The following is a 19,183-nucleotide window of genomic DNA, read 5'->3' on the forward strand; positions in this document are numbered from 1 at the left end:
AGACCAGGAGGAACAGGGCATATAGGAGGATCCACAGGTTTTAATATTTTCCCTAGAAATCCCTATAGAAACTGAAACTAAGGGAAAAATCATTCCTACATGCTTGCACTGTAAGGTCTCTTCCCATTAAGAAGTATAATCATATCATGAGGTTGATTCAGGATGATTATTTTTAATACGAAGGAAAGTGTTATTAAAGTCATGGAGTAAGGGGGTATTTTTGGACCCCAAATCTTTATGAATCAGAAGTCAAATCTATAGCCATTAGTACATGAAGCATCTCAAAGGGTATGATTTGTGTAAAAGATGTTGATTTACATAGTTAAGGTCTCTTCAATGTGACTTCCCTGCACCAATGAAAGCAGAGGTCTAGTCAAAATTTATGAGGAAAAGTATCCCAATTACTTGTTATGCAAAAATATAATAAAAATAAAAAGGAATGGGCTCTTTAAGAGGCATTGAGTTGCACTTCATTGGAAGTTTTCAAATGGAGGACAAATGACCATGATCTTGGAGATTTTGTTTAATAGATTGTCAATTAAAGCAAAGACTGGAATAGATATCCTCTTGACGTGACCCTGAACTCTGGAAACTCTGAAGGCAACAGGTAAATGAAGAAATAGCTATAAATGATTTTCATTCAGTAATGATTTGCCTCAAATGTACTTAAATCCCAAGGTGGCCATCCCAGATGGCCATGATCCAGAATCTTTTCAGATGGCATGGTGACATATACAGCAAAATGCTATGTCTCTCTGTGAATGAATTGGGGAGCTGAGAGGAATCACTATGTTGTAACTTTCAGCACTTCACAACCTATTTTTAAGAAATTTCTATCTTCATGCTGGAGGAAGGAAGAATGAGGTCTGGGATGATAACAAATGTACCATAATCTATAGGAATTTGGGAGCAGGAAAAGGAAGGAAAAGAGAAGCCAATAAATTAATAGATTTCTGGACAGTATATCTGCTTGAATGTAAGCAGGTAGCCCAGATTCCCACATACCTACACCAGCAAAACCCTGATATTTACATTAGACTAAATAATGATGAGAAAATATGATGAGAATTATGACCTCTTCCTTCCCAAATGGTACAAGAGATCAAACAGAAGACCAGAAGATAATAGGAAAGGAAGATCCTTCCAGTAAAACTAATGTCAAGTCCTCCAAATATAATCAGAAATGATCTGAGAAACTTGTAGCCTATATGATTATTTTTTTCAATTACAGAATGTTCAGAAATCCTTAGAGAGACCTGCATTGGGCCATACCTCTCAGACTTGGGAAGCTAGGCGTAGAGCTCCAGATGCTGAGCACTCTATACTGAGAGGTTCTGAAAGGTACAGCACTTTGGACATTAAAGATAGAGTTTGGGGGGCAGGGGGAGTCACCCCAGGGTTTCCTGCACAATCAGATATAACAATTACAGCAAAACACATAGCCAGGCAAAGAACCTGGCCATGGAACAAAGTCCAAGATCCACATGGAACTAAAATCAAAAGGTGAGTAATTTTTTTTTAAAAATACATCATGCAGCATCAAAAATTCATGCAACTCTAATTCCATAACAACTGAAAGCAGATCTTCAAAGGCAAACAGACTTTTCACAAGGACTAGAGGAAATAAAGCAAAAAAGAAATAAATAAAAGCTTTCAAAATCTTTTTTGTTAAAAAGTTTTTTTAATTTCAAGAGCTAGAAAAAATAATTAAAATTAGAGTAACTATTTTAGACAAAACAATAGTAAACCTTACCTAAAGAAATGTGTTCCATGAAAACCAGAAGAGACCAAAAAGAAATCAGTGACTAACAAACAATAGAAAAAAATAGAATTGAATATTGAAAATATAAAAGAAAATTTAAAACATGTGATATCAAAAAAACTCACTGACCTAGATGATAGGTCAAGGAGAGATTTTTTTAAATCACTAGATTCCCTGATAACCATGATCCAGAGAAAAAATATAAAATCTGGACATGTTACAAAAAGTCATCATAGAAAACAGCCAGTTCTATCAGAATCGAAAGTCAATGTAAGAATAGAAGGACTTCACCAATCATTACCCAAAATGAACTCATCCAAAAGAAGTCCTAAGAATGTTATAGAAAAAGTCCAGAGGTCTCACATCAAAGAAAAGATATAAGGGTCTGGGAAGAAATATTTAAAATAACAACAGAGTATAATCGAGATTTTTTTAAAAATCCCTGGAGGAAACTATTGTAAAAATGATTGGAAATCCAGAAATACTCTACTCCAAATAAAATATATAGGAAGAGGAAGAAGTATAACTTAATGTGAAAAACTGGGCTGTTGTAGGTTTTTTGTATTGTTTTTATTTTTTACAAAAGGGGGAAAATTGGTTTTTAATGGAATAGATAACATCCAAATATTTCTCTTTTTTTATTTATTTAAGAAAATGGGTTTAAGAGTGATTTGCCCAACTAAAACATCTCTGAGATACCACCTCATACCTCTTAGAGTGGCCATTAAGACCAGAAAGGACAATGATCAATGTTAGAAGAGATGTGGGAAATCTAGGACACTAATACATTGCTGTGGACTCATCCAACCTTTCTGGAGAAAAGTTTGAAATTATGCCCAAAGGGAAACAAAAATGTGCTTACACTATAGCCAGTCTGTAGCCTGAAGAGATTATGAAAAAGGGTAAAAATATCACTTGTACAAAATATTCATAGAAGCTCTGTTTGTAGTAGCAAAAAGATTGGAAATTAAGTGAATGTCCTTCTATTGGGGAATGGCTTAGCAAACTGTCATATATGTATGTCATGAAACATATTGTTCTATTAGAAACCAGGAGGGGATGGGAATTCCAGGAAGCCTGGAGGGATTTGCATGAACTGTTGCTGAGTGAGATGAGCAGAACCAGAAAAAATATTGTACACCCTAACAGCAACATGGAGGTGATGATCAACCTTGATGGACTTGCTTATTCCATCAGTGCAACAATCAGGGACAATTTTGGGCTATCTGTGATGGAGAATACCATCTGTATCCAGAGAAAGAATTGTGGAGTTTAAAAAAGACCAAAGACTATTACCTTTAATTTAGGAGGGAAAAAAGCTGTTATCTTACTATGTAATTCTGTTATCTCTTATACTTATTTTTTTCCTTAAGGATATGCTTTCTTTCTCATCATCACATTCAACTTAGATCAATGTATACCATGGAAACATTGTGAAGACTAATAAACTGCCTTCTGTGGGAGGGGGGAAGATTAGGAGGAAAATGTAAAATTCAAAATAAATAAAATTTTTAATTTTTTTTTAAAAAATAAGTGACTTGGTCAAAGTTCCACCACTAGGCAATTATTAAGTGTCTGAAGTCATATTTGCACTCTGGTTCTCCTGACTCCAGGGTGGGTGTTCTATCCATATGCCACCTAACTGCTCCCTAAATATTTCTGATAAAAAAAAATAAGTGTGGAATAGTAAGTGTTCAACTCAAAAGGAAAACAAGGAACCCTAGAAAGGTAAATTTATTTGACAAGTTGTAATGAGCCATAAGATAATGTAGTATTTATATTATGAAAGAGAAAGAAGAAATATGTACATTCGGAAGAGCTATTAAGGGTGTTAAATAAGAAAATTAGGTATCATAGGTAGATTAAGTCTATTCTGAGAATGTCATTAAGGGAAAGAGAAAAAAGAAAAACTATCATAGAAAGGAGAAATGAGGAAATGAGGTTGACTTTTTCTCATTATTGGTATGCCTAAGAAAAGCATGCAAAATGGAAGAAAGAGAGAAGCTGGCATTAGATTAACCTCACTCTTATCCAAAATAGAAAAAGGAGAGTTGAGCATATACACATAAGAATCTGATATAGAAATGCACCTCCATCAACAAAAAATATTAAACACATGGAGAGGCAGACAAATTAAAAGGAAGAATTTCTCTAACAGGAGAGCTGAAAAAGAATAGGAAGAAGAAAGAAAGAGAATCCAGGATAAGTTACTTACACTGCTATGAAATAGCTCAACTATGAGTTTTAGATGGACATAATAGAAACTTGTTGCCATTTGAGGAGTAAAATTTGAAAGCCCTGATAAGAACTTTCAGGCCCAATTATTCTATAAAATACCTGAAGGAAATGGAGCTTGTGAGAAGTGAACAGGACTATCATGTTTAGAAAGAACATTTATTAAGTTATAAATAACAGTCCACTCCCAAGCTGACTCCCATCTCTTCCATTCTCACCCGATCGTTATTCTTTTCACTTTCAGATCCAGTCAGGTTCACAATGAAAAACCTCAGCACACTGACTGATTTCATGCTCCTTGGTCTCACAGATGCTCCTGAATACCAGGTGATACTTTTCCTTTTTCTTTTTCTCACTTATATGCTCAGTATCATTGACAATCCAATCATCATCACCCTCACCTTGCTGGATGCTCACCTCCAGACGCCTATGTATTTCTTCCTTCAGAATTTCTCCATCTTAGAAATTCTTTTCACATCTGTTTTTACCCCCAGACTCCTGCACAGTATCTCAACAGGGAAGAAAACCATCAGTTTTACTGTTTGCTTCACTCAGTACTTTTTTGCTATATTTCTCAGAGCCACCGAGTTTTACCTTCTGGCTGCCATGTCCTATGATTGCTACATTGCCATCTGCAAGCCCCTACATTACACAACCATCATGAGCAGTACTGTCTGTGTCCTGCTTATCTTCTGCTCTTGGTTGGCTGGATTCTTCATTTCTCTAATAGGAATTATCATGGCAAAGCACCAAGACTTTTGTTCAAACAATGTCATAAACCATTATTTCTGTGATACAGCTCCCCTTATTAAGCTCTTCTGCTCAGACACAAGACTTATAGAGCTGGTTGACTCTATGTTGGCAGTACTAACACTTGTAATAACTCTGGTGCTTGTGATGGTCTATTATATAAACATCATTAGAACAATTCCCAAATTTCCTTCTCTTCAACAAAGGAAGAAAGCTTTTTCCACCTGCTCCTCTCACATGATTGTTATCTATCTCTCTCTTATGGAAGCTGCATTTTCATGTACATCAAACCCTCAGCAAAGGATGATATTTCCTTCAACAAGGGAGTGGCTGTGCTGGCTACTTCAATAAGCCCTCTGAAGAATCCCTTCATTTATACCCTGAGAAACAAGCAAGTAATACAAGCCTTCAAGGACTTGGCCCAAAAGATTATGGGTCATTGATAAAATGAAGAGTTCAAATCTGCATGGAAAACCTGAGAAGAAAAGCACATATGAAATATTAAATAATTATGTAAGCCTTCAAATGATTGAGGGGTATTAATGAATAAGCTTGTTGATATCCAGAGGAGCAACTAGAAATTTGAAGGTATCTTATAATGACTGGGAAAATATAAGTCATAGAAAAGAAGATAGTGAAAAACTTTCAAATATTTCATATTATCATGTGAAAAAGGGATTAGTTTTACTCTGCTTAACCACAGACATTAGCTATTTGACCAGGAAAGAATCAGATTTAAGAAGAATTTTTAGTTCAACAATAGGAAGAATTTCCTAATAACTAAGTCTGTCCAAAATGGAATTACATGGGAAGGAAGATCTACCAATGATTAGGGATATTATGGAAAGAATTTTTGCTTATTCTTATCAGTCCTTTATTAGGGCAGGTGAGTGTCTACTAGTACAAAGAGTACTGAACCTAATCAGAAAGACTCATCTTCCTGAGTTCAAATATAGACTCAGACTCGTACTGACCATGTGATCCTAGGCAAGTCACTCAACCCTGCCTGCCTCCATCTCCTGATCTCTAAGAATGAAGGGAAGGGCAAACCACTTCAATATCTCTTCCAAAATTAAAGTCATAAAGGCAGAAATTACTATGCTAACTGAACTGCAATTCTTGGTCAGGAATCTGTCATTCCTGTTATTTTAAAAAAAGTTAAAAAGTTCAACACTCATTCTTAGATATACCTTGTCCTTGTCTGCTTCCCTTATATTCACTTGTCAGCTATAAGGAACACATAACTTGTCATTCTTTGATCTTCTGCACCTTTCCCCAAATTTTTTTTTATGTTCTGGCAAGGCAAACAGGGTTAAGTGGCTTTCCCAAGGTCGCACAGCTAGGTAATTATTAAGTGTCTGAGACTGGATTTGAACCCAGGTACTCCTGACTCTAAGGCCCATGCTCTAACCACTGCAACACCTAGTCACCCCAAGATTTTAATAATACTTTTAGATCACTTATAAAAGCATTAATTTGTATCTCTGTGAATCACCAGTAGTAAAATCACTCATCTCTTTGGTATATTCTCTTGGGTACATGCATTAGGAGAAGCAGGTGTCTTTCTTCTTATTCTCCTGTCAATAAATACCTAATGACCACCATTCATCTTCTTTCTCTGACTTTTACTGTGTTCTCTTACCTGCTAACTTCTGCTGTTCTACTTTATGATTCCTTGATGGACAAGTAGCTACTTTTTCCTCAAAGGGTCCAGTATTTTCCTTGTCAAGAGGGAGATAGGCTATGGACTGAATTTATTGTCAATGGTATAGGGAGATATGGAAAGAATTTTTGATTCAGGTAGAGCTCAGAGTATTTAGCAACAAGCTTGCCTTCCAACTTTGAAATTCCATGATTTCATTGGGTTTTTTTTAATTTTTCACTCTCTTCTGATTCTTCTGAATCCTCAGTTATGTCAAGGTTAAGCATCTGCTGTCAACCTGAACTCTGAAGTTCTCTGGAAATTCTGAATGCAATAGGTAAACCATGAAACCACTAAAAGTGATTTTCAGTCAATGATCATTTACTTCAAATAGATAATGAAGTCCTAAAGGACAAAATTCAGCTAAATTGACCATGTCCAAAAATCTTTTCAGTTGGTCATATTATCAGCAAGCTCACTGTAAAAACTCTCTGTGAGAGAAACAAGGCATTGAGAGTTATCACTATGTGACTTCCAGTTCTTCTTCCCAATCTATTTAGGGAATTTCTACTTTTTAATCCCTAGAGGAGGGATGATGGAGAACTTGACTGCAATAAGAAATCACAGTTGTACTGTGAGAATATATAATAAACCATAGAAACTGGAAACAGTGAAATAAAGTAAAGGAGAAGCAAATATCGGAACAATTCTCAGATTTCCTTCTGCTCAACAAAGAAGAAAGTCTTTTCTACCTGTGCCTCCCACATGATAATCATATTCCTTTCTTATGGAAGTTGCATCATCAAACCCTCAGCAAAGGATGATGTTTCCTTCAACAAGGGAGTGGTTGTGCTCAGTACTTCAATAGCCCTATGATGAATCCCTTCATTTTGAGGTCACTTTGAGAAACAAGCAGGTGATACAAGCTTTCAAGGACCTGATCCAAAATATGATGGGTCTTTGATAAGATGAAGAATTCAAACCTGCATTAAAAAATCTTGAAGAAGGAAGAGTGCATATGAAATGTTAAATAGCTGTGTAAGCCTTTGTATGATCACTTAAGTCATGTGGTAATCAGTAAGGGAAGGGATCTGAAAGTTTGGCCATGTTAGAAGACCTTAAGATGTTTGGGGAAGTATAACACCTATAAAAGAAGGAGCGGCAATTAGGTGGCACAGTGTATAGAGCACTGGCCCTAGAGTCAGGAGGACCTCAGTTCAAATCTAGCCTCAGACACTTAATAATTGCCTAGCTGTGGAACCTTGGGCAAGTCATTTAACCCCATCACTTTGACTAAATAGAGAAAAGGAAAGAAGGAGAAAACTATGTGAAAGATTTTTATGTAGAAGAGGACTTAGCCTTATTCTGCTTAAACACAGATAATAGCTATTAGACCAAGACAGAAAAAGATTTTGGTTCAATAATAGGAAGAACTTCCAAAGAATTAAGTCTGTCCAAAACATTTCAGAGATAGTATGGATAGAATTTTTGCCACAGGTAGAGATTAAAGTAGTTGACCCCTGACTTGCCTTCTAATTTGGAGATTCCATGATTTCATTGCCTTTTTTCTCATTTTTTTTACTCTCTTCTGTTTCAGAATGCTCATACACAATTGACTTATTTCATCTTTCTACAATCATGTTCAATTCTTCTTTATTCTAATGAAGGAAAAATTCTTCTCTTCATTTGCCACTTCATTTCTATGCACTTCACTGAATTTCTAGAGGAAATATTAATCTTTATGGATTCATTTTATATCTTGCAAGTTTTTTGAGTACATTCATTGTTTTTTTTAGGTTTTTGCAAGGTAAATGGGGTTAAGTGGCTTGCCCAAGGCCACACAGCTAGGTAATCATTAAGTGTCTGAGACCGAATTTGAACCCAGGTACTCCTGACTCCAGGGCCGGTGCTTTATCTACTGCACCACCTGTTTTACCCAAAAAAATCATAGAATGAAGAAAAGAGTTCTAACATGCACAACATATTTATAGAAATACTTTTTGGGGTAACAAAAATCTGGAAATCAAGATAACAACTGAGGAACAACTGAATAAATTTTGACATATGACTAGAGGGATTACTATTGTACTGTAAGAAATATGGAAATAATTTTCAAAAGAAGTTAAAAGACTTATATGACCTGATGCAGAGTGAAATTCTCAGAACCAGAATAATGAATGCTATAAGATCAATATTATATAAATCAACAATTTTTAGGGCTTTTATTAACTTGTAAAGAGTGAAAAGAGCAGAACAAGGATAACAATGCAAAGTGGGAATGATCTGTAAATTTATGTAATGTACAAACAAGATACATCGATAAATTTTAAATAATTAATTAAAAATAAATTCCTCAGAAAAATAATAAACATTTACTTCATCCATTTCCTAATTTCATATGGACTTCTCAACATCCTACAGTCTATTTCTACTGCAACTGCATGGTAACTAATGAATTCTTTATTGCCATATTCAATGACATTTTTTTATTCATCTACCTTCTTGACCTTTCTATGGAATCTAGCAATGGTGACTATCTCTGCCTTATTGACATATCCCTTATTCAGTTTCTTTGATGCTGTTCTTTCCTGATTTTCCCCTCTGGCAGTCAACTGCTTCATGGTCTTTTTCCTCTTGCTGTCTAGTTGAAAATTACTTAAATAATTTACTATTAGATTCATCTCTTCTGTGTCTCTATCTGTTACTGTCTCTATCTCTGTCTCTCTCTGTCTCTCTCTGTCTCTCTCTCTCTCTCTCTCTCTCTCTCTCTCTCTTCCTATCACACTCTCTTTGTCTCTGTCTCTTTCTCTTCATAGCACTAGATTTCTAGAAATCATAAATAAAAATTACCGAGATATATTAGAGTCAAAATACAAAGTGACAATTGAAAGAATTAATCAATCACCTTTTGAAAGAAACCTCAAAAGGAAAAAAGTTCAAAGAAAAACTACTACAAGCTACCAAGACTTCAACTAGCTAAGAAACACAGTCAGAATTACAAAAGACCTTGTAGCTTCTGTGATAAATGATAGACTATCTCTTGTAGCTTCTGTGATAAATGATAGGCTATCTTTGAGATACAGTATTCCAGAAAGCAAAAGATTTAAGCTAACAACCAAGAATCAACCAGAAAAGTTGAGTATAACTTCATATGAGAAAAAATAGATATTTAATGGATAAAAAGATTTTCAGATATTCTTAATATGATGTATAGAGACATTAAAATGCAAAAACATCACCCCCCAAATCAAAAGAAGCATAGAAATATAAAGCATTTGAACAACTGGAGTGACTGACAGATGATGTAGGGCTACCATGGAAGGGGAGGAAAGAAGTGTTCCTTCAGAAACTTCATGTTCTGAAAAACAGGTCAGTCAGAGATAATTTAAGAATCATATGATTTGGGGCAGCTAGGTGATACAGTGGATAGAGCACCGGCTCTGGAGTCAGGAGTGCCTGAGTTCAAATCTGGCCTCAGACACTTAAAAATTAGCTGTGTGGCCTTGGGCAAGGCACTTAACCCCATTTGCCTTGCAAAAACCTAAAAACAAGAAAAAAAGAAAAGAAAAAGAATCGTATGATTCCCTGAAAACTGTTCAAGAGGTAAGTTCAGAAGGAAGCACAAACAACCTGGACAGTAATGAAAGCATTGCTATAGTTATGAGAATTTAAATGTTCTTACTAAGCTCTGATCTCTAAATTGAACCTTAATCCTTTAGACCAACCAAGTCTCAAGGACAGTCTTAACATGTTTTACATAAAAATGAGTGTAGCCTAAGAGGCACCCTGGACTAAAAGACCTTGGTACAAGTTCCATGTCAGACACTCTCTAATTTTATGACTCTTAACAAGTCACTTAACCACTCCATGCCTCTGTTTCTTCAACTATGAAATTAAAGTGTTGGACACAGTGGTATATCTATGGTACAATTCCTATGTAGAGAATAAATATTGCTCCTAGGACAGAGCATCCTTTTTTGGCCAAATGATAAAGATCTTCCAGCGTACTACCTAAAGGGCTGTATGGCCATTATTGCATATCTCTGCTGTCAGGGATGCCAGAAGTATCACATAGGAAACACTTGATAGAGAGCTTCCTGCAAATCAAACAAAAATAGAAAAAATAGAAAAGAGATACAGGCTATATAAGGACTGAATGAATATGGACAAAAATAAACAAGATATGCCAAGCTTCTGTTATCTACTTTTTTATCTACCTTTTAAAGAGACTGATCAATGGATCTTTATGACCTTCTCCAGGTGGTTCATAGTACAAGATCTTAGTAATTTATTGTGAGTCTCATGATATAAAGCACTAATGGTAAAAAAAAAAAGAGTGACCTCAAGAATATAAGGTCCACAAGTCAGAAAATGATGCTTCTGATATAGTCACCAATTCTCATCATGGTTGAAGGTCATCTATAGAAAGGAAATTTAGAGAACATTTACTCTGTTATTGGCATCCTAAGATGAAAAGGCCAATCTTAAGAATCATTATGTACACATTTTTCCCAGTCCACTAATGTCAGGAATATACTTTGAAAAAATTAAGAGTGTTCAAAGTGAGCCCAAGTTCCCTGGATCTGCTGTTAGGAATAATGGAATAGAATCTTGATTCTATATTTTTTGTGTGTTTGGAATTGTGGCCACAATTAAGAGGGATGACTGGGGGCATTCATTTTATGCCATTTGAGGTCAAATTCATGGACCAACATAAGATAGACCAGAACAAAATCATTTGCCAAGAACATTTCATTAATCAAGAATGAAACTTGAAGGTTTAAAGACAATTAGATACTGTTGCAGTTGCTTACAAATCTAAGGTTAAGGACTCCTACATCACCCAGATGTCATAAAAGTCCTGTTTCTTGTCAAATCAGACCAAATGGTTCTACAAAAGACAGGGAGAAGAATATCTTTGCACAGCACTCTCCTCACAATAAACCTACATAATGTGCAAATCATCATTAAGTATATGATAACAAGGTCCTCTTCAAATATTAAAAGTATGTTATAATATTATAGAGGGCAGTGGTCACAATATCAACAGTTTGTCTCTTTAGAGGCCTCAACTGAAGCACTATTCCTCTTCCATGTAGAACTCTATCCTGAATTTGACCAGCAGGATTTTCAGTATTCTGACTTTTGTCAAGAATTAACATAAACTGCAAATCTTCACTGAATAATGTCTCTATGTTCTTGACTTACTATTTAGAATTTGAGTTTTATGGTTCCTTGAAAAAATATTTTATTTATTAGTTCAAAATACAGTGATCATATAAATTGAGAACAATTCAATGCAAAGAAGAGCAAAATCATTTCCTTTAAAATGAGTATTTAATTCAAGGAATGTACTACATGTTTACTTACATACCTAGACCACTAAAGACTATCTTGTTTCTCCTACAGTTTTCATGATTCTAGTTACTGGCAAAAATCTAATATGAACAAGAACTCCACTAAATATTGATTCAGTGTTTTTATGATACTGTTTTAGATTTAAGCATCTTGCTTCTTGATCATAAGATTTCATTACATAAAAAATAAGTAGAATTACTTCATTATTAAGAACACTACAAAACAAAATGGAAAAAATCCATCGGTCTTGATAGATACCCTAAAAAATTTGCAACAGAAATTTAATATAAGAGAAATATTATGAATGAAAGAAAAATTACATGATTTCATTGATTATATTGTATGTTCTAAAGACCAACTAGCTTATTCAAGTTTGACTTCTTTTGGATGCTGTTTATAACCAAAGACTATATTCATATTTCCAGTTATATCTCAGTTACTAAGGATTGTGAATGGGTTCTCCTATTAATAATTATAATCTTGAATTTAAAATATTCACTAAATATTGGATCATTAACATTATATAAAAGTTGAATTTAAGTATCTTGGTTGCAATCCTTTTTAAGTTCATTTTATTTGCTTTCAATATAGTTAGCCATTAACTTAAAGGGAAAAATTTTTAAATAAACTGCTAGCTCTTTAGAACACATAATGTGAAAATGACTGTACCAGATTTATAATTGTAGCAATTATTTTTTCTCCTGAAATATACAGGATGACTATTAATGAAACTACATGAACTGGAGTTGGTGTTAAAGATATGAGTTCAAATCACAACTTATTTATTCCCTTATTAAGAAAGTACCTAGATGATCAAGTAAGAAGGTGATCACACACCAATGTGAGAAGTATGAAGCAATAAATACTTATCAATAATCTGACTGGATGTTACAATGCAAAATGATCATTAACAAAGGTGATAGGAAAATTTAAAATTAAAGGTAGAATCAAAAGTCAATAAAATTTACAGTCTAGAATACCAATAGGTATGAGTAGTAGGAAATACAGAAAAGTACTGAATGTTTTAAAGAAAAGATGACACATTGAAAGCTCACTGTTCATCATGGATTCATATTCTGTTTTATTCTGTTTTTTATATTTCCTCTTCATCTTTTAGAATGTTGCCCCAAAATCAAGAAATTGTATTTGTTATAAATGTTCACAACAATTTTAGGAAAAAAATTGTGGCAACTCTATTACATGTAATCACTGACACAAATCAAAGTGAGCCTTTGACACTTTCAGGAAGGAAATTTTTCAGTAAGGGAATATAAAGGAAAATGAAATGCTGATCACACTCAACTGATTAGAAAGACAGACAGATAGATAGATAGACAGATAGATAGATAGATAGATAGATAGATAGATAGATAGATAGATAAAATGTTAGATAGATAAGCCACTTAGCATAGCATCCTGGTCTCATTTTCCTCATATGATAAATTCAGTAGTTCTATAATACTAAATCAGTATATTCTAGCATCCTGTCCTTCATATAGGATAGAAAGAAACATCCCACAGTGATGAATCATGACCAAGAAAAATTTGATTCCTGATTTAAATGACAGATATTTGAGCAGTGCTGAGGTTACCAGCAGCAAAATAGGAAACAGTTTCCTAAACTCTTTCTTGATTCTGTTACCAGATTTCAGAAGCTCTCCTCATACCTTCTTTGCCAATTTCTGTGGATTTTCCTCTCTTATAACCTGTTGATAGCTTTATTTCCAAGCTTGTCAAAAATATTCATTACTACCTTCAAAATCAGTTCTTCAGACAGTACCTTTTATCTGGACACTCAATTGATCCCTTACTATCTGCCCTGAACAGAACTGATAAAATCTGAGTCACTCTGACAAGTCACAGAATGGTTGCAAAGGTCATTAGCACCATTCCTTCTGGAACAAACAGAGGTCAGATATATTCTAACTGTAAATCCCCTTCTTTCCTACTAATTATACCTATTTGCTCACTTCAATATCAGTGCCAGGAGGATAAATGGTGCAAATGTATACAATACTGGCATGAGACAATAGGAGGTATCTATCACCTTTCTACTAAACTTCTGTAGATATAATATTTTTCTTGGAGAAGTGATAAGAATTTTGGGGAAATCAGAGTAGGGCAATTCCTGTAGTTTCTGAACAGAAAATGGGTGTGAATGCAAAGTCCTACATTGAAAGGCTATGTTGGAAATTGGTCCTTTGGAACTCATGGGCCTGAAGCTTGCAGCAACCTAGAGGCATATTCCCTTCAAGTCCCAGAGTGTTTGACCAGTATCATCAGTATTCATGTACAGAGACACAACAGAAAAACTCCGAGTGTACTTCATTTCTAACTAGAAGTGTAGAGCAAGAAAATGAGAGTAATATGCCTTTTGCCTTGGGAATACTTCAGAAACAAGACAGGAGGATGATGATGTCAAAAAAACAATCCTGTCTCCTTGCAATAGACTTCTTCCTTCTTCATCTCTGAAGGGGGTTGAGTACATTTGTTTCTGAGAGATAAAAATTCAGGATTTTGGGAACTGGGAGAACAAATGTGAATGGTGGTGACACTGCTGAGGGAAAAGGTAAAGTAACCAAATTCAGAGACTAAAAATAATCTGGTTAAAATATCATTAAAGTGAAACTAAGAATGAAGTGTATTCCTAGAAATCTCCTTTGGATCACCTTGAAAGGTCTTCTCATATTCAGTAGGATAACTAAATCAGATTATACAAATGAACATTGCAAAGAAGCTAATTTATACTTAATATGAGAGAAAGAGTTTCCTTAGGTCACTTTCATTGCATTCTATAGTCAATATGTGTCAAAGAGCAGATAAGAAGAAAGATCTTAATGACTCAGGAAGTAACTCTCCAACAATTATTACTTACAGCTTCTCTAAGGATGTAAGTTGCAGAAAAAGTGTTGATTTGCAATGGTATAAGTTCCTCACCAAGACTTCCCTATGCCAACAAAATTGAAGGTCTGACCAATTAAAAAGTTAAGAAAAATTTCTGAAACATTATAGCTGTACAGAAAAGTAGTACCCTGGGAGGAATGGGTAGCTAGGTAGCACAGATAATAGAGCACTAGGCATTGGAATCAGCAAATGCAAGTGCGTATGGTCATGTGACATACCCAGGATCACTCAGCTAGTAATGTCTGAGACTGCCTTTGAATTCAGGTCTTTCTGATTCCAGGCCCAGCACTTTATACACTGCCACCTAGTTGCCAATTCTACTTTTGCTCAGAAGCAAATCCAGTTAAAAATTTGAAGAATTTAGACTACAGAGGAGCAACAGACTTTGCCCTGGACACAATACTTTAAGATAATAAAAGCTTGCAGGTTCCCATATTGGACTTGTCCTTAAGATCTTGTAATAAATCAACATTCAATACCCAAGAAAACAGCTACAGCATTAGCTTAGACAGTCCCTCCAAAAATGTGGCCAAACCTATTCCTAACATCAAATCTGAAATCAGGAGGGAGGCTAGAAGAATGGGCAAACCAAAAAAAATCCTCCCATAAAAGACTAATAAATTGACAGGGAAACTCACAACATAAACCCAAAATAAGAGAATAACTCCAAATGATTTTAGAGAAAAATATAGTTTGAGCAAAAATTCAACCATAATTCCCAGAAAAGGTGAAGAAAGAGTTTAAAATATTTTCATAAATGAAATGAGAGCATTTGAAGAAAGCATGGAAAAGAGAACTGTGGAAGAAAGAATTCAGAGGTGGGGGAGGGATGATAACTTGGCACAAGAGGGATTCAAACAATTCCCAGTGTCCTGAAAATCAGAATAGACTAAATAGAAGTCAATGATTCTAGGAGAAAAGAAGTAATATTCAAAGTCAAAAGTCTGGGAGGAAGGGGAACCAGAAGAAAATATAAAGTATCTCTTAGTAAAAACTGCTCTAGAAAATGGATTGAGGTAAAAAATTTGAGAATATTTGAGGCATCTAAATAAATCCCATAACAAAAAATCTAGTTTTCATCTTTCAAGAAATCTTTAAATTTCCCAGATTTCTTAGAACCAGAGGGCAAAGTGGGGAAAAAAGATCTACAGTCACTTCCTGAAAGAAACCACAAAATGAAATCTCCCAAGAACATCATAGCTAAAAAACAGTTTCCAGGACAAAGAAAAATTACTGAAATCAACAAGGAAGAAAAAATTCAAGTAACCACATTTATTATCACACAAGATTTAGCAGCCATCACCAGAAAGGAGTGAATTTAGAAGATGATATTCCAGAAGGCAAAGCATATAGGCTTATTACCCAAAAAAAAAAAACTTACCCAGAAAAATTGGATATAGTATTTTGAGTGGAGGAGGAGAATGGACCTTTAATTGATTGAAACTGAAGTAACCTAGTGGATCTCCAAGAATTCGAGATGAAAAGACCAGAAATGGAAAGAGACTTTGAAATGATAGCAGGAGTGAAGAAAACATCAAAAAGAAATTATGAATGAACAATGATTTTAAAAAACTAAACATACGTGCGGAGCCAAGATGGCAGCAAGAGGGCAGGAATTCCCAGAACTCGGACTGAAAAAATTCCAAAAGTCATCAAATTATGACTCTAGCCAAAATTTAGAGGTGCAGAAAATCCAGAAAGACTGAGTGATACAATTTCCCAGACATTCCAGAAGGCAAAAGAGCTTGGTTTGCAACTGAGAATCAACTGCCCAGCAAAACTGAATATCATCTTTCAGGGGAAAAGATGGACATTCAATGAAAGGGGGAGCTTTCAAACTTTCCTGCTGAAATGACCAGAGCTGAACAGAAAGTTTGATCTCTAAGTACAGGGCCCAGGTGAAGCATAGAAATGATGGACGAGAAGGAATAATTTTATGAGGAACTTAGTTATGTTGAACTGTATGGGAAGAAGATACTGATAACTCATATGAACCCTCTCATTTATAAGAGCAGTTAGAAGGAACATATATGGACAAAGCACAGGGAGGAGTTGAATATATTGGTAAGATACAGTATAAAGTTGGAGTCAAAGGGTGATAAAGGAAAGTACTGGGAGAAAGGGAAATGTAAAAGAGTCAAGAAAAAAGCTTTTGCAAAGGAGTGGAAGGGGGGCAAGACGAGGGGAATGAGTGAGCCTTATTTTCATCAGAAATGGCTCAGTGAAGAAGTAATATACAGACTTAATAGAGTAGAAAAATCTATCTTACCCTAGAGAAAAATAAAAGGAAAGGGATAGGATAAGGGGGATGGGGTGGAGAGTAGGTATAGAAAAAAAGGAAAATCTTGGGAGAGCGTAATCAGATATGACATATTTCTGCATAGGGACAGGGTGAAGGGAGAGATAGAATAGAATAAATGGGAGTAGGGAGGAATAGAATTGAGGGAAATGAAGCTAGTAATAGTGATTGTGGGGAAAGATATTAAAGGAACTTCTCTGATGGACTTATGATAAAGAAAGGAATTCATCACAGAGACAGAGTCCACAGAATCTGAACACAGACAGTACACTTTTCCCCCACTCTCACTTCATTTCTCTTGAGATTTCTCTATGTTTTGGGAGGGGAGGGAGATTTATTTTTACTTTACAAGATTATTTTAATAGTATAAAATATATAAAACATGAAAAGAAAAAACTAAAGAAAGATAAATTTTTTATATTTAATTATAGGAAGATTATATTTGTGTCCTCTCTGAACATCATTAGAAGTCATAGAAGAAGTCAGACTTGTCAAAGTCTAGGAGTGTTTCTGTAATGTCTTGATGACCTAAGAGTGGAGGGGAGAGAAGGCATATTTTGTGGAGGGAAGGTGAGAAGGAAGACAGTAAAGAAAAATTGTCTCAGATGATCAGGATGCATACAGTTCCCTCAGTATTTTATCATCCCTTAATCTGTTTTCCATCTGCACCCTGACCTCCATTCCATCTACTCTTCAATTCTTCATCTACTCTTCAATTCTTTCACAGGTCATCACATTCCTCTGGCAACACTATTCTTATTTCTCTTTCTTGAATCCCATTTTTTGTGATGGTAAAATTAGACCATCCTTTGTCTCAATTTTCAGTTAGTCCTGAGTGACTGAATAGAAATTACATCAGACAGACTGAGGCCTGTGCAAAACCTAATTCAGAAAGGTCAAGGACATCCACTACATCTACAACATAACCAGTTGTTTCGACTTTTGTCTTTCCATTGAACTCCAGTGACTCCAAAGGAGAGAATCAATGTTTATAATTCTGCCACAGTTAAATCCAATTTATATACAAGTCAAAGCATCAAGTTTATGTTGTCATTGGTCTTCTTTAAGAATGAAGAATCAATAGATCAATAACAATAACAATGAATTCTGAATAAGGCATCTACAAAGAAGAACTCCAGAGTTGGTGTCCTAAGTTAAATCTTTGTCACCCCTATTTCTTACACATATAACTCACTACAATTATGGTTTAATTGCAGTTTATTCCTCAAAAAGAAGCTATGGAAGGAGTGAACCATGATTTTAATAGAATGTTTTGTTTAATAAATATCATGCTCTCTGTGAAGTAGTATGCTTTCTGGGGATCCAATGTTGCAGAATGTTATTATTTCTGTTTGTTCTTGTTCTTGTTCTTGTTCATCATCTTCTTCTTCTTCTTCTTTCTTCTTCTTCTAGTTTGTCTTTTTTTCTTCTCCCCTTTTATTCCTTCCTATTTCATCTTCTCTCTGAAAGCTAAAACTCAGAAGCACCCTAAACAGCTTGAAATTTGAAGAGTCCCAAAGAGGATTTGAAGCTTCAAAAGTCTCAAAATAGACCGAAGTTTCCATTCTCATCAATTCTGCTTCACACCCTCACAGAGAGTAGGAGACTTGGACTCAATGGTCTGTAAATCTTTTTAATTCAAAAGCTTTAAACCTATGATTTTCTACTCTTTCTCAATGAGTTTGTTGCCTGGATCAGAGTATACTTCACTCAAATTTTTGTCTGTATATTATTGAATTTCAATACATATGTTGATATTCCCTTAAATACTTTCACATCCACATTCCTCCATCTGCTTTTGATGAGCAAGATCAACTGTTTATCTACTCCAATTACCAACAAAAATTGCCACACCTTTTCACTAAGCATCATCTGATCCAGTCCTCCCCAAATCATTCTTCACCCTCAATGCCAAATTTAAGTTCAAAGTGATCCACTTTGAAAAAGTGAATGGAAATCATACTGCTGAACATAAGTTTGGCCCTCCTTCAAATGAGAAAACAATCTGAGACTGACGACAGGAAGAAGAAACTCTACTGAAAATACCACAGCAGAAGACCATGAGAGGCAAATCAGCAAAACAGCATGATTTGGAGAGGGAATTGAAGAGATAGATAGAAGAGCAAAAGGCAATTGGAATTCCTGTGTTCAAAAAATGTTTCAAGATGAGGCAAGAATTACTGATGAAAAAGAAGTTACTGATTTCAAAGAAGCACCAGTTGTTGCTTCAGAT

The 19,183-nt window shown here is 35.0% G+C and overlaps 1 protein-coding gene across 1 annotated transcript; it reads left to right on the forward strand.

Moving 5' to 3' along the window:
* Positions 1-4,258: 4,258 nt before the first annotated feature.
* LOC141511592 (olfactory receptor 2AP1-like) lies at positions 4,259-5,190 on the forward strand. The gene is given in 2 exon segments (XM_074220719.1): positions 4,259-4,996; positions 4,999-5,190. Coding segments are annotated over 2 exon segments (930 nt in total).
* Positions 5,191-19,183: the final 13,993 nt, after the last annotated feature.

The sequence above is a fragment of the Macrotis lagotis genome, chromosome 2, assembly GCF_037893015.1.
Source record: "Macrotis lagotis isolate mMagLag1 chromosome 2, bilby.v1.9.chrom.fasta, whole genome shotgun sequence".
Classification (NCBI taxonomy): domain Eukaryota; kingdom Metazoa; phylum Chordata; class Mammalia; order Peramelemorphia; family Peramelidae; genus Macrotis; species Macrotis lagotis.